This window comes from Gossypium hirsutum, chromosome D12 (assembly GCF_007990345.1).
Source record: "Gossypium hirsutum isolate 1008001.06 chromosome D12, Gossypium_hirsutum_v2.1, whole genome shotgun sequence".
Classification (NCBI taxonomy): domain Eukaryota; kingdom Viridiplantae; phylum Streptophyta; class Magnoliopsida; order Malvales; family Malvaceae; genus Gossypium; species Gossypium hirsutum.
This window is the reverse complement of record NC_053448.1, coordinates 61,959,254-61,980,382: the sequence shown is the minus strand read 5'-3', so window position 1 is coordinate 61,980,382 and position 21,129 is coordinate 61,959,254. Positions and strand designations below refer to the sequence as shown.

Sequence of the window (21,129 nt, the reverse complement as noted above, 5' to 3'; positions counted from 1 at the left end):
GTTGCATACCGGTAGTTGAACTGCATATCTTTATGTTTCATTGCGATTTCTGTAGGATAGTGGCACATCTTCTCTTTGTCGTAATGGGAGTCCCCAACTTGTTGTGAAGGAGCATGGTAGAGAGTATAGTATTCAACTTAGTTTGCATATGAGCCGTGTGGCTTTAGAGTCCGTTCTCCATGCATATTATGAACATTGTAGTATCTATCTACTTATCTACCTATAGATGGATCAAACTCGGGATTGAGGTCAACTGAATACTAGAAATCAAGTCCTTTACTACTTCACTCTGAGTCTCCATGCATATTTTGATTGTTGTAGAATCTATCTACATATATTCTATTTTGAAAAGGGAAAAGGTTAAGGGTTGTTTAGGGGTCAAACTCGGGATTGAGGTCAACTGAATACTAGAAAATGTGTCATTTATTTCTTCACCGTGATTCAGTCGTAACGAGAGCTTTAGAGTACATTCTCCATGCATATTTTGAATGTTGTAGAACCTATATATATTTTCTTTTTTGAAAAATGTAGGTGTTGTTTAGGGATCAAACTTGTGATTGATGTCAATTGAAAACTTAAAATCAAATCTTTTATTACTTCACGCGATTCAGTCGTAGCGAGAGCTTTAGAGTAAATTCTCCGTGTATAATTTGAATGTTGTAGAATCAATATATTTTCTTTTTAGAGAAAATGGAAGGGGTCATAGTTTTTTACGGATCAAGTTCAGGACTGATGTTAACTAAAGGCTTGAAATCAATTTTTTTACCACTTTACCGTGACGTTGCAGAACCTATTTATCGGCGCCAGTAGCAGGGGTGGACTGTGGAGAGAAGGGTAGGCAATAACTTTGACCTCCAAAATGGAAATTTGCTTATATGGTTCCTTTAGTTTTTAGGAAATCACAAGTTAGTATAATAGTAAAAATGCATTTTGGCCTTTCAAATTATTTTTATTCATTTTTGACCTCTTAAAACAATTTTTTGCTCCTAGTCAGTAGTAGTAAGATGGTGACCAAAGAAGCTTGCGGACATTGGTATCCATAACTGCCATTGCTTGCTCTTTTTTCATTTTTTATTTTAGTTCAAGTTGGATTTGAGATCATTATTAATTAAAATTAAAAAGCTTAATTAAGCTCATAAAATTTTGGAGTTAGGTTTTATGTGCGAATTTGGTTCAAATTTTGGAGTGCAATTCAAGAATGATCCGAGTAAAATTAAATTTTCAATCCCGCCTCACTCGAAAAAATTAAATTGTTCAAGAAAATAAAAGTATAGAGATTGATTTTAACAAATAGAAAAAATAAAAATAAAAACCATGTTAAAAAATGGAGTAGGGAGGAAAATGGAGGGAGAAGCAGAAAAGAATAGAAAAAAATATAAAAAATAAAAGAAGAAAACTAAATTACTCAAAACGAAAAAAATATAGGGATCGATTGTATAAATTAACTTAAATTTTGTGTTTGAAATGATGGTTTAATCACCGTTAACAATAATTAATGATTTAGTGTTTAAAATGTTACAACGCGATAACATAAGTGATTAAGACGTAACATTTCAAACCTAAATAACTAAAATATAATATGAATAAACAAAAATATTATTTTAATAGTTTACCCTAATAAATAATAGTAGTATAAAATAATAAAATGAAAGAGCTTAAAATCAGATACGATTCTACAAAGTTTTGTGTGGGAGATGTTTTCATCAATTTGGAATTAGTGTGCATCATGCGGGGTTACAATCATGATAATATATAGGTAAATTATACAAATGATGGCCTGATTATTAGTATATTTCAATTTTAACCATTTAATTATAAAAATTTTTATTAAATTCTTAACGAAAGAGATGACGTGGCTTTTTTGAGATGACGTGGCCTTTATCCATATGATTACGTAAATATTTACACTAGAATAACAGAAAAAGCATATTCTACTCAAGGCGGTCAAAACTAACAACCCAGATCTAACGGCGAACATCCAAGACTGCAGAGTCTCAAAATCCAACGGTCCAGATCCAATCCACCTCATTAATATTGTTATTTGCTCTTCCGGTTTCCTTCCCGCGCTTACCTGCCACATAAACTATTGCAGTAAGAGAAAGAAACTCCCTTCGCTGAGACATTCTCGCATTTCTTTTGTTTTCGACACAGATCTTCATCTCTTTTTTTCATTTTTTTTTTAATTTTCAGTTGTTAACAATCTAAAATCTAAAATGCCTTCATTAGCTTTATCCGATCATAAACACAAGAAAGAAGATAAAAAGATGAAGAATAAACTCGCCTTAAAAAATCGAGAAACCGATAAGAAAGTGAAGAAACTGAAGGATCCGAAGGTTAACGAAGATGAAAACGATTTGGAGGTAAAGAAGAGTAAGAAGAAACGGAAGGCATCGGAGCTTCAGTTAGAAGAGGACGAAAGGAGCGAGACGAGCTCGGAGATCGTCGAGCCGGTAGATGTGAAGGTGAAGGTAAAAGTGAAAGTGACAGAGAAGAAGAAAAAGAAAAACAAAGAGAAATTGGAGAAGGATGACGAGGATGAAGGTAAAAGTGAGGATCCGAATTTGGTATCGAGGTTTCGGATCTCGGAAGCAGTTAGGAAGAAACTTAAATCGAAGGGGATTGAATCTTTGTTTCCTATTCAGGCCTTGACTTTTGATATTATTCTTGATGGCACTGATTTGGTTGGCCGTGCTCGTACCGGTCAGGTATTAATCTTCGTTTTTTGAAAAATGCATGTACTTATTTGATCTGTTGATTCGAATTATGAAGAGGAACCTTTTCTTGGAGAAATATCATATGAAATGTATGGTTCAAATTGTGTTCTCTATTTGCTTACTTTTAATGTTTAACTGTGATTGATGCACTATGGCTGTTAAGCTTTGTTGGCCTGGTTTATGGTTGTTTGCTATTGTGCAGGGTAAGACACTGGCCTTTGTGTTGCCAATATTGGAGTCTTTAACCAACGGGACTGTAAAAGCATCAAGGAAGAATGGATATGGCAGGGCACCAAGTGTTCTGGTACTTTTACCAACTAGGGAACTGGCTAAACAGGTATAGTGCTACTAATCTAATTCTTCAATGGTGCCTTTTTGTTTGTGAAGTTTATGTTAAACTAGCCCGTTCATTTATAGGTTTTCGAGGACTTTGAAGTTTATGGCGAGGTGGTGGGGTTGACATCATGTTGTTTATATGGAGGAGCTCCGTACCACACCCAAGAGATGAAAATGAAGAAAGGAGTTGATATAGTTATCGGGACACCCGGCCGCATAAAGGTAACTTGCTCAAGAGGTTTTGTTAGTTTAGAGATGTCATTAAATTTTATATCTATTTTATTGAAATATTTTTACTATTTGAGGATGTTAAATGTCCTAGTGCAAGTGTTGCAGGATCACATAGAGAGGGGGAATATTCACTTAGGTTCATTGAAATTTCGAGTTCTTGATGAGGCGGATGAAATGCTGAGAATGGGATTTGTTGATGACGTTGAACTTATATTAGGTATGCATTTTAGTGAATGATGTTTTACTTTTTTCACAGGCTTGTACCTTTATTCCAATTATTGATACCACTTATCCCAGTGCGCATCACTGTACTGTGATTTACTTATGGTAATGATTTAATTTTCCAGGCAAGGTAAAGGATGCAAGTAAGGTTCAGACACTTCTTTTTAGTGCCACCTTGCCAGACTGGGTGAAGGGTGTATGTTTCTTAACTGTTCATGTGTTGTAGGATTTTATTATCCGAAATAAAACTGTTAACTTGGATTTCTTCCTCTTCATTTTTTATCATGAATTTTATTCTTTTTCATTGCCAGATTGCAGCAAGATTTCTTAAAACAAGTAAGAAGACTGTTGATCTTGTTGGTAAAGAGAAGATGAAGGCTAGTACCAGTGTTAAGCATATTGTTTTACCCTGTTCTAAGTCTGCAAGATCACAGTTGATCCCAGATATTATTCGTTGTTATAGCAGGTCAGTTTGTAGTTTTAAAATAATTTACATTGAAAACTTAGATTCCGGTTGATGATTTGGCTATAATTCAGCAGTGGACGTACTATTATATTCACTGAGACAAAAGATTCTGCTTCGGAGCTGGCTGGCTTATTGCCTGGATCCCGAGCTTTGCATGGGGACATACAGCAAGCGCAACGTGAGGTGAAGTGTTATGTAGAAAATATCATTTTTCTTGCTTTCCTTAAAGCAAAATGAATTCTTTTGTTTTACCATTCTCATTTATATATGCTTGCAGGTCACCCTGAATGGGTTTCGGTCAGGCAAGTTCATGACATTAGTGGCTACAAATGTGGCGGCAAGGGGATTAGATATCAATGACGTGCAGTTAATTATCCAGGTATATTTGGATACACATGTTTTACAAAAGCTCGTAATGTGTTATCGATTCCTTTATGTTTATATAGCATTAAATTCTGTTGCAGTGTGAGCCACCGCGTGATGTAGAAGCATATATTCATCGGTCTGGACGAACAGGGAGAGCAGGTGCATTATAATTTATAAGTCCGCTCATATTTATTTATTTGGTAAAAAGACCTCTCTAGTCCCTTTTAGTTTTGAAATTGAACAAATTGGTCACTCTAAAAAAATCAAAGCAATTTAATCCTTATCAATTTTGAAAGTGAGCAACTAAGGATAATTACGCATGGGGTTAATGTCTTCCATCAATTGTATATATTTTTTTATTGGTATAGTAACAAATTTAACTTTCGTGTTCACATATTTTTTCATTTTGACCTTAATTCTAATAAATTCAACCTCAACATTTACACATTTATACAAATATTGCAGGATAAGTTTTATAAATTAGGACCAAATTGACAGAATATGTAAACTTTGAAGGCTAAATTTATTATTATACTAATTAAAATCATGTACAATTGATGGAAAACATTAACTTTGTGATTAATTGTATTAGTTGCTCACTTTCAAAATTAACAGGGATTAAATTATTTTGATTTCTTCTTAGAGGAGTCAATTTGCTCAATTTTAAAATTGAGAGAACTAGAGAGATTTATTTTTTTATCTATTTATTTATAGTTTTTGTTATTGAAATTTGAAGTGATACCGAGAAAGTAACTAAAATTTCAGGCAATACTGGAGTTGCTGTCATGCTTTATGATCCTAAAAGGTCGAGCATATCTAAGATAGAAAGAGAATCTGGAGTGAAATTTGAGCACATATCTGCTCCTCAGCCAGTTGATGTAGCTAAATCTGCTGGTGTAGAAGCGGCCAAAATAATAGCCGAAGTCTCTGACAGGTATACACTAGCTAATGATTTTATTTTATCTCTTCTTTGTAACTTGTCAACTCAAATCTTACCCTATATGAGATTACAGTGTAATTCCTGCCTTCAAGTCCATTGCTCAGGAGCTATTAGAGACTTCTGGTTTATCAGCAGAAGATCTACTTGCCAAAGCACTAGCCAAGGCTGCAGTGAGTTCTCTTCCTCATCCGTACCGGACCTTTTGATGCTCTTCATATTATGAAATCATATTTTCTAGTGTTTGCATTATTTAAGTGATAATTTAACCCTGGTTTACTTTCCAATTTGGTTGAAAGGACCTAACCATTGCATGATTTTTTCAGGGTTATTCTGAAATAAAGAGTAGATCCCTTCTAACATCTATGGAGAACCATGTTACATTACTTCTTGAAGCTGGAAAACCTATTTACACACTTTCGTAAGTTCATGTAACCTTTTTCAGTTGTGTATTTTTGTAATTGATGAAATTCTTCACGCACGTCTTTTTTTTCTTTTTTTGTTGATGAACTCTCCTAACTTGATTCTTTTTTTTTTTCTTTTTTGATGTTTAGATTTGTTTTTGGTGTGTTGAAAAGATTCTTGCCTGAGGAAAAGGTTCACTCAGTGCAGGGACTGACCCTTACTGCTGATGGAATGGGTGCAGTATTTGATGTTGCAGAAGATGATGTCGGAACATTTCTGGCTGGTATTTTTTCTTTTCATGATTGAATTTGTGATTATATGATATGCTGCTTCTTTGTTGTTGCCTGACCTGCGCATTCATTTCAGTATATAAAAATGTGTATATGTTTCCCTCAAGTTATGTGATTGGTGTTGGTTCAAGTTCTTTTTTCATTTTAGTTTTCCTTTATTTACCGGCTAGTTGTTAGGATTTCTGATTCTTTTCAGAGAAACCTACAAAATGTCATCTGTCTTAGAGTCAGTAGATCCCAACACGTTCGAAAATTTTACCTCTCAATTCTGTTGAGAGCTTGAATGCCTAAAGAGGCAATAGATTTACAAAACTAGAGTGCCTTGTTGAGGTGCTTGAGATGTCGAATGATGCGCGTTGCACATAATCACCCACTAAGAGAACTTATACTTGTGCTTCATGAGGTTCGACCTATGTCCTGTAAGGCATTGTGGGTATTCATTGCTCATGGTTAGTAGACAACACTTTACTGTCTAGGTATTACACGTTTGCCTTCTTGTTTCAGGTGCTGAAAATGCAAATAATGTTAGATTAGAGACGTTGAAGAAAAAATTGCCACGTTTACAAGAAAGAGACCAGTCAAGAGGGAGATTCAGTGGTGGAAGAGGTGATAGAAGCGGCGGCGGCGGAAGTTGTGGTGGTGGTAAGTTCTCTGGCGGCAGAGGTGGCCGAGGTGGATTTTCTGATAGAGTAAACGATCGGTTTTCGGGTGGTGGGCGAGGCCGCTACAGTAGTAAGAAATGGTGAGAGCTCACTAAATATATATATATATCTGTGGTTTGATTTCAGTCATCAAATTAAAGGGAAATAGCTTGCTTAAGGTTTTTGTAAGCAAAATTATTTCTGAAGATAAAGAAAATGTTCTTAATGAGCCTACGTATTTTTATTTATTTATCTGATTATTCAGTGTTCCTCAAAGGGGTTTTGTTTTTCATAGTCCCCATGTTGGTGAAGATGTAAAAAATTTGCATCTAAATATGTATATTCTTTGCCTACAGACCATAAGGAAAAAAAGTTAATACTTTTGGAAATATAAACCGACGAAATATATGTACAAACTTTTTGAGAATTTACCGTAAAACATAGAATCAAATCAATATGCACAATAGAATATAAACAAACAACGAATTAAAATATTAAATTTGAACCTAAATATTCAAATATTCAAAAATATCATCGATTAACTGTTATAAAGGTTATATTTGTATATTTTGTTATACAATTATAATATTTTTAAAATCTAAAATAAATTTAAATTTTGATTTCACATTATTTTACACACTAAATTTTGATCAAATGAAAATTACAAAAAATTTATAATAATGTGGTTTAAGTTTTAATTTAATTGATACCATATCATTATTGCAACAATAAAGAAATTTAGGTACATTTAAATATATTTTTTGATTAGAATAACATTACAAATAAAAGGAGACATTGTATATATATATAAATCTATAACAATTCCTTGCTTGGAATTGCTATATAGTTGTGAAACAAAATGGTATTAAAATAACTCAGAAAAAAATCTATCATTTAAAATATTAAATAAAATAATTAATTCAATATTTAATTAACTAAGAAAAATTAGAAGAAAATTCACATTTTTTTTCATAAGATGAAATATAAAAATCAAATCTTAAAATTATCAAAGTTTTTATTGACTTAGAGTCTCGTATAAGAGTAATTATAAATTTGGAATGCTTTTTTCATTAATATATATTTGAAGTGAAGGTTTCAGCACCCAATTTTACATTGTGATACGTGTAGTGACTTAAATATACATATAAATTTGTGACACGTATTTTTTGAGATTAAGAAAGCTTTCAAATGGACCCCCACACTTTATTATTAAATAAATAATAAATAGACAGCCAGCTTCACTTCATTCGATATGCAGAATATTTTCAGATTTTACAAAAAATATTTCAGATTTCTTTAAGAAAGATAATATTTTTATATAGCGGAATCATTATTTCTAATATTTTAAGTTATTTTTAAGCCATTTTTATGAACAAATCCACCAACATCCCAATCATCCTTAAAGATCACAAACTTAAAAAACCGGCAACTAAAATTGCACAACAACTATTATTATCAAATCTAATTTAATATTGGTATTAATATCATCTTCTCCTTCATATTATTTAAAAAAAAGAGATTCAAAATTATTAATACAAGGTATCAACGGAAGTCAAGATAGAGGTTCACAATGAGGGAGGATGGTGTTCTGGGCCAGAGAAGAAGAAATCCCCTTTAGAATGTCTGTCGCCTTTTATTACCAGGTCAGATTCCGAGCTTGACCCCAGGTTAGGTCATTTTAATTATAATTATATAACAATTTCTCCTCCCAGTCAAAGAAGAGTTATAAAGTGACTCTTCTCAAACAATCTAACATTTATGAAGTGTGTGTATAATTTGGGGCTTACCATATAGGTTTTAACTTGAAGCGTTATTGAGCAAGTTTTGTTGTTTGATAGTGTGATACAAGAATCAAAAATTATATTCTAGAATACTTGAAACTGTATTTCCCGTAAGAAAAAAATATTGATACTGCATTTATTTGGTTAAAATATATTTTAAATATTCTTATTTTTTCTATATTTTTTGTTTTAAAATTTTAGATCTAATTATTAATACATAATTAAATTTATTGGTGTGATATTTTGAAATGGTAAAAATACTTAATATTCATGTAATAAAAGAACAAACATTATAATGGACATGAATTATTGAGAATTTTAACAGGATTACATTTCTCAAAATTAAAAATTAAAAAAGAAACTAAATTTGAAATGTATGAAAAATACAAGAACTTAAAGCACAATTAAACCATTTCTTTATTCCAATAAAAAAACTAAACTATATTAATGTTGAAAACCCAATTACTTCTAGGGTTTCCAATAAGTATCTAAATGCAAACCAATTGAAGATATCAAAGGCAATCCCTTTGATTCCTTTACAATAATCCTCACAGCCCTACAATGAAGTACCTTTTCAAGTCTATGTAGCCTTTTATATCCCACTGTGGTCCCTTGCACCACTTTCTTACCATCCACATATATTTCATGCTTTATGATCCTTTGTCCTAGTCCAATTGGTTCTTGAATCCTCACCACATTGAATTTCATTCCTTCTTCGGCATTGGGTACCTTTATTTCGATCCAATGCTCGTTTTTATTTTCCTTCGGTGACCAATACGTCCATACATGGTCATTATCCAACACGTTCTCTGGACCAAACCCACCACCCTTTCCTCCTCTCTGGTTGCTAACTTCAACAGTACATTTTTCAGCTAAATTGGTGGAGAATATCGTATCGATCGCGGTTCGAAATTCTTTTAATCTATGAATATCAGATTCAGATATGAGTCCGGTTGAATTGGGCGGTACATTGAGTAACATGACGCAATTCCTACCGACTGACTTGTAGTAGATGTCTAGAAGCTGGCTTAACATCTTTGGTGATTGTGATTTATGCCAAAACCATCCTTCTCGGATTGAAACATCACACTCTGCCGGCAACCAATTGGTTCCTTTTGGATCTCCCGTATTGAGATAGCTTGCATTATTGAAATACAAAAAGAGGTGGTTAGTTGGGGAACTTTTAATCACACATTTCACACTTGATAAAGTAGTGTCAACTAATGGGATGAACCTACTAATCAAATAAATTGCGAATTGTAGATTTTGATATTCGAATCATTTTAACTTAAAAATTCACATATAAATAGATTTACTGTTAATAAAATAGTGCAATACAATGGAATACAACTATTAATCAAATAAGTTACGAGGACAAAAAAAATTAAATTCAAATAATTTTATAAATAACTAAATTAAACTTCGAATTTAATCGAAAGTCTAAAGTACATGTTTTAATAATCATTAATCAAGAAAAGCTAAAAAGGTGATTGGGATAAGGGAGAAAGGAAAGGGTCTTTCCTTAATGAGTATTATATACACTTAACCTACATTAAAAAATTAACACCCGTATTTTGGATTGGTCAAATTTTACTATTAGTCCCTCTTTTATATGTATACGTTAGACTCTATGTACTTTTTGGATTATAAAATTTTAATCCTGACTTAAATAATAGAAATCCATTTGGGTAAATTTTACTACTAGTCCTATACTATATATTAAGTTGTAGATTTAATCTTATAATTTTTCAAAATTTTAAAAGATTGAGAAAATATGAAAATTATTATCTTAATTTTTTTGGTGTTTTCATATATAGTTTTTTTTGTTCAAATTTAATTGATAATTTTTTTCGCTTTTTAGGTGAAAATATTACAAAAAAGAAAAAAAGAAAGCAAAACTGTAAAAAAGAAAAAGAAAAAATGAGGAACTAAATTACACAATATATAAATATTGAGAGTTAACTTTTTAGAATCAAAACTAAATAAACAAAATATATAATTTTTAAGGGTTAATATTACTATTTTGTCAATTTTAAAAGTTGTAATTATGGCCTAAAAATATAAAATTAATGATTATTTTAATTAAACGAATAAAAAATAACTTACCATGTTACCATTACTCTATCTATGTAAGATAATTTTTTTTCCAAGTTTAGAAAATTACTCGAGAACGCTTAGGTTTCCGATCGACAGCAAGGTACTATTTATGGTAGACCAGCTCGTGTTTCCGGCGGATCCTTTTTCGTTCCCGACCCACCGTACATCAGGACCGGCATCGGAAAATATGTTGATCGAACTCTGCAACTCTCTCACCATTGCAAACCAATCAGAGAAGTAGTAAGACATGTTCCTAGCTTTGTTACCCTTGAATCCATCAAACCATATCTCCTTCACACTCCCATATCTGCCAAATGTATGTCAAAATGTTTCAATGATCAGAATATATAGAAAGATCAATATAATTTAAAGAAAAAGAAAGGAGTGTTGGTTTTTGAATCTTACTTAGTAAGCAGTTCTTGTAACTGAGCTAAATAATACTCGTTGTACTGCAAATCATGTCCGTATCTTTTATCATGACGATCCCATGGCGAAAGGTAGAGCCCAGCATCGATGCCGCCGCCGCCATGGGTCTTGACAGCGTCGATGAACTCTTGTACAACGTCGCCGTGGCCGTTTCTCCAAGGAGACGATATAACGGAGTGGTCGGTGTATTTAGAAGGCCATAAGCAGAAGCCATCGTGGTGTTTTGCGGTGAGGATCATTAGAGAAATCCCTGCCTCGGCAGCTACGGTGACCCATTGTTTGGTATCGAGGCCGGCGGGGTTGAATATTGATGGGTTTTCTTTGCCGGTGCCCCGTTCGGAGTCTGTGAATGTGTTGACACCGAAATGAAGGAACATTATGAGTTCTCTTTGTTGCCATTTGAGTTGTGAAAATGTTGGAAGTGGTAGCACTGGTAGTGGTGGTGTTGGAACTTGTTCAGGCCGGGAAATAGCCAATTTTGACAGCTCGAGGAATGTGATCATGCATACCAAATACCAAAACTTAGCCATAAAGTTTATGGACTTGGTTGTTTGCTAATAATGAAGTGGTGAAAAGAGAAAAAGCATAAGATGATAAGACGATAATGGGACCAAACAAAAAGAGGGTATTGCAGATTCGATGACAAGCAAAAAAGTGAAGCATGAAAGAAAGAAGAAAGCTTTTGTTGTTTTTCTTTACAGAATTTAGTGACAGCATTCACGGGTTACATTGTCCTTCTCAAATTGTATGAAGTTGAACAAGGCACGTGTAATTCATAATATTTCGTACTATAATAATGAGATATTGTTTAAAAAAATGTAAGCCTATGTGTCATCTTGACCTAATTAGGGAATATTAGAGAATGAGGGGAGACGGGGCCTTGCTGTTGGAGGTGTGGGCAGCCTGTTTTATTCCATAGTAGTCCTCACGTAGTGATGAGTTGGGTTAAGTTAAATTCGGGTCGGGCTTATGTATGATGTTAATATATTTATTAAGGGGGTCTAAAGAGAGAAATTTTTGATTTGTCGTCTATCGGGCTGTTAGTCGAGCCTCAACAATGTCGAGATCCATGTATAGTTCATAAAGAGGGAGCATCTCAGTTGGTGGAGCTACGGAGATTTAAATTGCAACACTTACGGGAGAGGTGTCAGTGTAAGGCGTAATAACAATTATGTGGATAACCTAACTCGTGCACAGAGAGACTTGAGCCACCAACCTAAGACTTATAGACAACATACTTGGAGTATGGTACCACTTGAACCAATCGAGGCACCCCCTATGTGAACCAAACATGGCTCTCAACAGATAGGGCTGTAAATGAACAGAGGGTTCGATGAACAGTTCGATTTTTGTTTGTTCATTAAGTTAAATAAATGAACAATAACAAGGTTTTGAGGCTCGTTTGTTAAATGAACTAAACATGAACATGAACAAAGCTTGTTTAGTTCACTTATCTTCATGAACAAGCTTGTTTATGTTCGTTTAAAGCATATTTATTTTTCCATTGGCATATATCAATAACATTATTTTGGTTTGTATGCTTTTTTATTTATAATATGATTATTAATATTTATATTTGACTATTTTATATCTAAATATTTATGCTTATTTATTATTTGTTTGTTTATCGTTCATGAATATTGTTCTTGAACATTGTTTAAATGAACATGTTCATGAGCATTAAGTAAATGAACATAAACACGTATAATTTTAAATAAACGAACACGAACAAAAATTTTGAAATTTCTAACGATTACGAACAAACTTAAAAATAAACAAATGAAACATGAACAAAGGTTTGTTTATTCAAGTTCGGTTCTTGTACCACTCTTTTGGTAGAAAGAGGAAACAAAACACCAACACAAAGATAATAACATAAAATATTACAAATTTAGAAATGGGTTGGCTCAAGTCGAACTTAGACATTAAAGGTTTAAACTCTAACTTGTCTCATATTTTAAATAGAATGTGAAAACCTAATTTTCCCTAAACTCTTTTAAATTTGTTATCAACCTTCAAGCACGAGTATGTGCATAAAGAAGAGGCTGTTGGGTTATTTTTCTATAGGCATAAGATTTTGGGCTTCATAAAGGATTTGGTCTCACATTACTTAGAAGCCTTGTTATGCCACTCCCCCTAGAAAGTTTTAGTGAACTCCAGTGCGCGTGTTCTTTTATTTTATTTTTTATTTTTATGAGATGAAAATACTAAAATTAATTTGTTTAACAGAACAAACTATTATGAAAATCAATTAATTACACCAAACATCTCCAAATTAAAATTTTCACTTTAATTAAGGTCATTAAGTTACTAAAATTATTAAATTAATCGTTAAATGAGATATCAGATTTTACGTGACATAACTTAATATGAAAATTTTAAAGAAAATTGAATATTGTAAAATTCTTGATTTTGAGGTTTTCGAAGCATTTACATAAACTATTGTTCACTCTCTTTTTTTCGATTTTATTTTATTTTTACTTTTAATTTTAAAAGTTACACAATAACGTTTTACTTTTCTTTAAAATTTTTATTTTAAATTATATCATATTAAATGGTTAAACTAATGATTTCAACAATAGAAGGACCAATTTGATATAACATTGATAATTTAAGGATGTAATTAGAATATTTTGAAATTTGAGAACCAAACAAAAAATTAACTCTATAAAAATTAGTGAAAGTGATTACTCTTTAATAATTCATTGCTCTAGTGTTATATTTAAATTTAAATTCATATATTTTTCCAATTTTAGATCACGTTGTTGACGATGAAGGACAAGCTCTACCAACATGACAAAGGCTTCGGCCTTAGCTCAATAGAATATTACGGCATGTTGACAATAGATTCTGCCACAACTCATGAACGATATATCTAGAATGATTGCAACCACCTATCAAGATAAAAAAAAATTGACCTCGGATGATCCAAAGTGGCAGACATAATCAACAAAAGAATCAAATATCAACCAAATAGGAGAGGACAATAATAAAACTATCCCTCAAATCATTTGTAAAAGCGGAACTAAAAAACTTATACAAGACAAGACAAAGACAAAAATCTCCAAAAGCGAAGACTTGTTAAACAATAAAAAACAAACAAGCAAAAATAATATATAGCATAAGATAACACGGGTTCAAACCGGCTCATGAAATTATTTATTATTCCGAAATACTCTCAAAATAGAAACATGTTAAGAAGTCGATGAAGAGCCGCCATTTGAATATCTACAATCAACCCACTTTTCAAATGAAATTATTGGTGGCTAATGGAGGTTCAGCATCAACAAGTACCGCCATATATCCATCATAGCTTGTGAAGACAACAAAAATACCACAAATTACATAAATCTGTAAATTGAAAAGAGAGAATGCACGTTGAATTAATGAGGAAAAAAGAATAAAAAAAACATTAATGAGAGAGAGAAAAAGACGAACAATGAGTAGCGTAAAAACTCCCAATACCACGAAATAAAATAAAGAAAATCAAGCAAATAGCTCATAGAATTCTAATTAAATTTTAACTAGAACTTTTCATATCTATTATTTATCAGCAAAATTTTCTTCTAGTAGCAACACATACCATATTACATTTCAACTCATCCTATACTTTATCACAAAAGTATATGTATCTAGACCACTTTCCATTAACATTATTATTGATTTTTCTTTTTGAGGCATATTATTGATCTTATTCATGCCATATGTTGAATTATTAGGTCTTTTTTTTTGACTCAATTTATTTGATTTTTTATTGGTGTATTGAAAATCTAATTCAATAATTTTATTGGACTTATGAATAATACATTAAAGTCTCAACTCAATCGATTGGACCACTCAATCCAATTGAGTCCTTAAATTCTGATTATTATTATTTTTAGATTCATTGTTTTGAATTATGATTGTTGTGACATTAACATTCAAGAAATCCCATTGGCAAAAAAGCAAGAACAAGAACCACACAATTTGACATTATCATCAATGTATGAATGCATTTCTTTTTCTAATATTTTTCAATAAAAAGTTTGATTGTTTAAAGTGATTTTTAGATTATAAAAATAAATAGATTTTATTCAGATTCTAACAATACTGTAATTTTTTTTTAAATATAAAAGTCACGTTATCCTTTTAAATAATTATTTAAGCTTTATTTACTTCATTTCTATTAAAATTGATTTTAAATTTCGAAAAAAATAAAATTTTAAATACTAAAGACAATGACGTTAAAACTTTAATACTAAAATTAAAATTCGCTAAATCGTGCCAAAATCTTATTACCAAGTAAATATTATTAATTTAAATTCCATCTCATATTTTCTAATTAATGTGTTTAATGATTAAGATCATTCTCGAAGGTTAACTATTAGTTTATTTAAGTTATTGGACTGTTAAAATAATTGTTATATGAATTTTTTTGTTTACACCGTCCGCACCAATTGAAAAACTCTTTTTCCATTCTCTTTTACAATTCGATTTTTTTTCATGAAATAATTTTGAGCTCCACGAATCTACGAATCAAAATCCAAACAACTTTCTTCTCAAATTTTCGACACTAACCGTCAGATCAACTTGAATCTAAGTTATGCTATTTTACTCGTCGATAGGTACTGATCCATTGCATTGATTTTCAAATCATCGCTCAGGGATTCCTAGTCGAGCTTATAAAAAAACTTAACAACTGAATAACTTAAATAAAAATCTTGAATAATTAAATCATCGTTTTGTAACTTTTTAAATTAAAATATAAATTTACCACTAATTTAGTTACATTAGATATAGAGCTTACTTAAATATAATGCTGTTTTAATTTTGGATTAAATCATAATTTAATTAAAAAACGTTAAAATTAAATTTCTTAAATTTTAGATAAATTGATCATGTTGAATTGATTTGAAATGAAAAAGGGCCGTAAGACGTTTCTCCACATGCCAAATTTTATTGACCAATTTCACACTCCAACTCACGCTACCACTTCGATCAAAGAAAAAATAAACCTCACCCTACCACGTGTCCAATTTACAGCTCATGCTTTCATCCAATGGGTAAGAAAAAAGGCGCTAACGACATAATCAGTGGACCCTTTGGTCACCGATTTATGTATGACAGCACTCCCACATGGTTAACACGTGTTCCCAATCCCGCCCAGGTTTTTATGTACTTCCAACTTCACGTTTCCCGACAATGTTGAAAATCTTGCAAACCGTATAGGGAAAAAGTCACATGCAATTTCTGGTCGAAAATATGACAGTAAATCAACTTGATTGAATGGGGGGTGTCTATGTTGAGATTTTCCCTTCTTTTATTAAATTATTTAAATTATTTGATTAAATTTGGCATTTAAAAAAAACTTTGTAACTTTTTAAAATATTAACCCTTAAAAGTCGTTTTTTTATTCGAAAATCGAAATAAAAATTAAACAATGAAAATTACGAAAACTTCAAGTTTATTTGAATTTTTTTATTTAAAATTATTTGCATTTAAAAATACATTTTAATTAAATTAACTTATTCGTAAATGTTTAATGAATTTATTCACAAATATTAAATAATATTTTTATAAGCATATTTATAAAAAATATAATTGAACATTTTGTGTACATATAATTCTACATAAAAAATTATAAATTTAATTATTAATAATAAAATATAAACACATTTTTAAATACAAAGTAAGTAAAATAAATATTAATTATTATATTGTACATAAAACAAACACACAAACAATATCAATATTATAATTATAATTATATAAAAATTCTCAAAAAATAATTATATAACAACTACATAATAGACAAACTTCTTTTCAAAAGAAATTAAATGAATTTTATATGATACTTAAGGTGTTACAAGTACACTATTGTCAAAGTACAAATATACGTGAAAGTAATTATAAATATTAAATTATTTTAACACAAATGAATTGTCCATATAATCACAAAATAAAATTAAATTATTATAGCACAAATGAATTGAGAACTACTACGATCTAGACTAAAGCTAACAAACTGAATTATACTCCAATTATGACAATATACGTGATAAGAGTTAGAGACTTATGTATATAATTACGCATAATGTATAAAAATTTGACGGTTTGATATGTTCAACCAACAATCTAATTATTAAAACATTAAATATGATATTTTAAGATTATATCAAATTATCGCTTAAAAATTTATATAAATTTATTATTAAACAATGTTGTGGCACTATTTATAATATTAACTTTTATATTTTTCAAGCTTAAAGATAGACATTGATTTAATTATCAAATTCAATTGTTAAAATGAATAAAAAATATAAATACTAAAATTCACTTAGCTGGAAAGTTGAATCATATAATTTCTTAATATTTTAAATTCGATAAACAAATATAAACGAAAAAAAAAATCCCTTGACGGAAATAGCTTTGCCGGCCGCAGTCGACGACACCTCCTTTTCTCTCAACCTGTGAAGGATGGACCACACCAGGCCACCTGCGCGGCGCTGGTTTCTTCACATTCCGCCACGTGTGCCGAGGTCGCGCAATTTCAGGAGAGAGAAAAATGAAAAGAACATTTGAAAGTGAAAACGTATTCCATGAGGGCCCATCCCGCTAACTTTTATTAATATACACGTGTCAAATTTTCAGCACCCCTACTTGCTTCATTTCGAACAGGTCGGGGCCGCCACTTATATGAACTTCCCCTATACGTGTCACCCTCTCCAGTATCGAAGCAAACGTTATTTTCCCCCAAATATATCGCGATACGCGAAATTGACTAGACATGAAATTAACGTTTCAACGGGAAGATAAAGTGCTTCTGGGTTATGCACGTGTCATGAGGGAAACAAATAGTGGTTGGTAACGGGTAGTGTTTCGGGCAACAAGGGCAGTTTCGCATGAAGCTGGCTTTACCCAGTAGAAGGCTTACAAGTTACACGAGAAATAAAACGTAACGTTACACGTTGCCATTTTTTTTATTATACGTTTCAAATAAGTTTTGAACAAATGAAAATATACACTTTGATGTTCTTCTCGTTTCCTTTGTATTTTTTTTTTTGGTTTTGTGATGATTGAGAAATTAAGGGGGGATTTTTATTGAATAATGTTAGGCGGAGGAGATTTTCAATGACGGAGGTTTATAGGAGAATGCTGAGTGATGAAGATGAAGATACGCCGGCGAAGTGCCGGCAACGACGGCGAAGAAGGATTGAGATGAGGAGGCATGCTGCTGTCTCGGCATCGGGAGCGTTACGGAGTCTGGGCCAAACGGAGGATCCTGCGGAGAGTTCAGATTGCGGTCGTGAAGGGAAGCGGCTACATGTGCTGGAAGCCGGCGATCTGTTAGTGACTAACAGTACGCATAGTTCTTCTGGCGAGGAGGAATCTATGGGCGGGAAGTCGAGAGCGGAATTGAATAACGGGCCGGTTTACGGAACTATGTCGATTTCCGGGAGATCACGTGAGATGGAGGATGCTATTTCTGTTCGGACTGAACTCTGCCGGCCTGATATTAATCATCGGAGACCTGTTCATTTCTTCGCTGTTTATGACGGTCATGGTGGCCCTCATGTAAAGCTTTAATATATTAATATTTAATTTTTTAAATTAAAGAATTTTGAAAATAAAAAGAAGGTTCCAGATTAAAAAATGGCGCTCGCTTGCTCTTTTTTGTCAATAGCAGCAGAGATGGGCAGGTTTATCGTAGGGGTAAATTTGTCATTTTACAATCTGATTTCTGGATATAGCTTTCTAATATCTTTTTTTCCCTCTGCAGGTTGCAGCACTGTGCAGGGAAAAGATGCACGTGTTCGTAGAGGAAGAATTGATGCGCGTGGGTTGCACGAGAGAGAGCGAGCGCGGGAGAGACGGCAGCTCACAAGCGGCGGCGGCGGCGGCGGAGGAGGAGCGTGAAAAGAGGTGGCGAAGCGCGATGAAAAGGAGCTTTGAGAGAATGGATGCGGTGGCGACAAACACGTGCGGGAGCGTGGGACACCATTGTGGATGCCACTCGATGGAGGTGGCCCTCGGTGGATCAACCGCCGTGGTAGCCTTGTTAACGCCGGAGCACATCGTCGTCGCCAATTGCGGTGATTCACGTGCCGTCCTCTATCGCGGCGGGAAGGCAATACCCCTAAGTTTCGATCATAAGGTTCGCTTTTTGTTTTTTTGCCATTGTCTTCGAGCTTTGATGGTGTGTGGGCAATCCCCAACATTTCGCTGACATCTGGTACTTAGAAAAACAATCAAATATTATAAACTGCCAAATAAGTTATCACTTTTGACCTTTTTTTATAATCTTATTGGAATGTTATATATACTTTTAAATTTTTTATATTAAGAAATCTTTAGTTTATTGATTCTTTTATAAGAGTATAACTAAAAGATATTAACTTTAATAGCTGTAGTCGATAATACTAATTAATAAGATATTCTCTGAACAGGTGTTTGTCTTTTCAATTGATGAAATTCTTTATTGACATTTTTAAACATAAAACTATTGTTTTCGTATTCTTTTTTTTTCTCTTCCAATAAAATAAAGTACTATTTGATCATATTGTCTACATTGGTTTCGCTTTTTCAGCCTGACAGACCAGATGAACTTGCACGGATTGAAGCTGCTGGAGGTCGGGTTATCTTTGTAAATGGAGCACGAGTTGAAGGCATTCTTGCGATGTCCAGGGCAATAGGTAAGCTTTTTTTCTCTCTAGATTTAACAGTTTATTATCCTTGAAATCTATGTTATACAGATTATATCAAATTAATCCCTAATTTAATACTATTAAAAAAATCTAATAAAGGCTAACATTTATGGTTTAAAAAATGACATGAAATTTATTTCTTCATTTACCATTCAATTCCAAACAAAAGAATCAATTTGTAGAATCATAACTGGCTTTCAAAATACTACCTCTCTTAAACAATAATCCATATTTTTGAACAGTAATTGTTAACAATATTGAAACCTGGTCTTAGTTGATTCTTTTTAATAGTATAGTGATTAAATTTATCCATTTAATCGTCGAGGGACTGACTTGATCCAGTCTCTATAATATAAGTACCTGCCAAGTGTATTCACCATTTATTATCATTCCGATTTATGCTTTACTCGTATTAACATTAATTGTTGCGGAAGGTATGGCTTCTATAAAAATGGGGTATTGCATTGCAATATATCTTTATGTGTAATTGGATTTCTTCCTCATCCGGGTACATTCTATCACCATTAATTGTTGTGGAAGGCATTGCAGGATTGTTTTCCTTTGTCATGTATTTGCTTCACTTTTTCTCTGTTCTCAGTGCTGGAGAGTGTCAAACTTGTTACATACCGTAAAACCAACCGAAGCATACGATTTAGGTTCCATTTTCAAATAAAAGATATTTTTAATGATCTTACAATTGTGGAGTCATTACTGGATTTGCATTCAAAGTTGATTCTGTAATGCATTGTTGTTGAGAGTTGATGATGATAATGTCCTCGTACTTCCATAAGAAACACATTAGGTCATAGCTATAACCATGTTGGAGGTGGCTAATTTTTCAATCCCAAAGTTCAAGAACGATTTGTTTAACACAAAAGACGAAAGCACCATTGGATTTTATTTGCCCGTGCTCTGGCATCAGATAGTGATGCCATGGATGCTTACTCTTTTTAACCTTTTATGATTCTGAGCAGGTGACAAATACCTAAAACCGATTGTATCATCAGAACCCGAGATAACATTCACAAAGAGACAACCAGAAGACGAGTGCTTAATCCTTGCAAGTGATGGTTTATGGGATGTTCTATCTAGCGACTTGGCTTGCGAGGTTGCACATGAATGTCTTAAAGAAGGAAACAACAGTGTATTCAACGCAGGACGATCAAACCAAAAAGATGAAGGGACTGAAGCATTTTACCCTTCTCGCAGTGTACTCGCCGCTGCACTGCTTACTCGGTTGGCTTTTGGACGAAAAAGCTTGGATAACATCAGTGTCATAGTTGTTGATCTAAAGAAAAGTTGACAGCAACCAAAACCAGAGGTAAAAACCTAGATGTTTTATATGAACCTTGCATGTAAAATGACTCATGCATGAATCATGATGGTAAAAAGAAAACATGCATAGATACTGCAGTTGCTGACTTAGAATTGAATTAAATTGACTCGGATTTTATGATAAGATTATTGAATTAAATTGCTTACTTGGTTGGCTCTTGGACGAAAAAGCTTGGATAACATCAGTGTCATAGTTGT

The 21,129-nt window shown here is 32.5% G+C and overlaps 3 protein-coding genes across 4 annotated transcripts; 2 read left to right on the top strand and 1 right to left on the bottom strand.

The window, feature by feature from the left end:
• Positions 1–149: 149 nt before the first annotated feature.
• On the top strand, positions 150–6,837 carry LOC107947274 (DEAD-box ATP-dependent RNA helicase 7). Of its 2 annotated transcripts, none has more exons than XM_016881867.2 (14): positions 150–2,705; positions 2,917–3,051; positions 3,132–3,272; positions 3,387–3,498; positions 3,629–3,699; positions 3,815–3,969; positions 4,044–4,152; positions 4,247–4,348; positions 4,434–4,494; positions 5,101–5,269; positions 5,349–5,445; positions 5,599–5,693; positions 5,827–5,960; positions 6,472–6,837. In XM_016881867.2, the coding sequence occupies exons 1-14, from the start codon at positions 2,214–2,216 to the stop codon at positions 6,711–6,713; spliced, it is 2,115 nt and encodes a 704-aa protein (XP_016737356.2). In that variant the 5' UTR covers positions 150–2,213; the 3' UTR covers positions 6,714–6,837. The 2 variants fall into 2 exon arrangements, with proteins under 2 accessions (XP_016737356.2, XP_040963652.1); XM_041107718.1 differs by having other exon boundaries at positions 4,041–4,152.
• A 1,945-nt stretch (positions 6,838–8,782) lies between these two features.
• On the bottom strand, positions 8,783–11,673 carry LOC107947273 (alpha-L-fucosidase 1). The gene is made up of 3 exons (XM_041107717.1): positions 10,892–11,673; positions 10,554–10,793; positions 8,783–9,527 (listed from the first exon to the last, which is right to left on the bottom strand). The coding sequence occupies exons 1-3, from the start codon at positions 11,440–11,442 to the stop codon at positions 8,858–8,860; spliced, it is 1,461 nt and encodes a 486-aa protein (XP_040963651.1). The 5' UTR covers positions 11,443–11,673; the 3' UTR covers positions 8,783–8,857.
• Positions 11,674–17,765: 6,092 nt separating this feature from the next.
• On the top strand, positions 17,766–21,077 carry LOC107947272 (probable protein phosphatase 2C 75). Its single transcript, XM_016881865.2, has 4 exons — positions 17,766–18,466; positions 18,672–19,046; positions 19,479–19,584; positions 20,571–21,077. The coding sequence occupies exons 1-4, from the start codon at positions 18,023–18,025 to the stop codon at positions 20,897–20,899; spliced, it is 1,254 nt and encodes a 417-aa protein (XP_016737354.1). The 5' UTR covers positions 17,766–18,022; the 3' UTR covers positions 20,900–21,077.
• Positions 21,078–21,129: the final 52 nt, after the last annotated feature.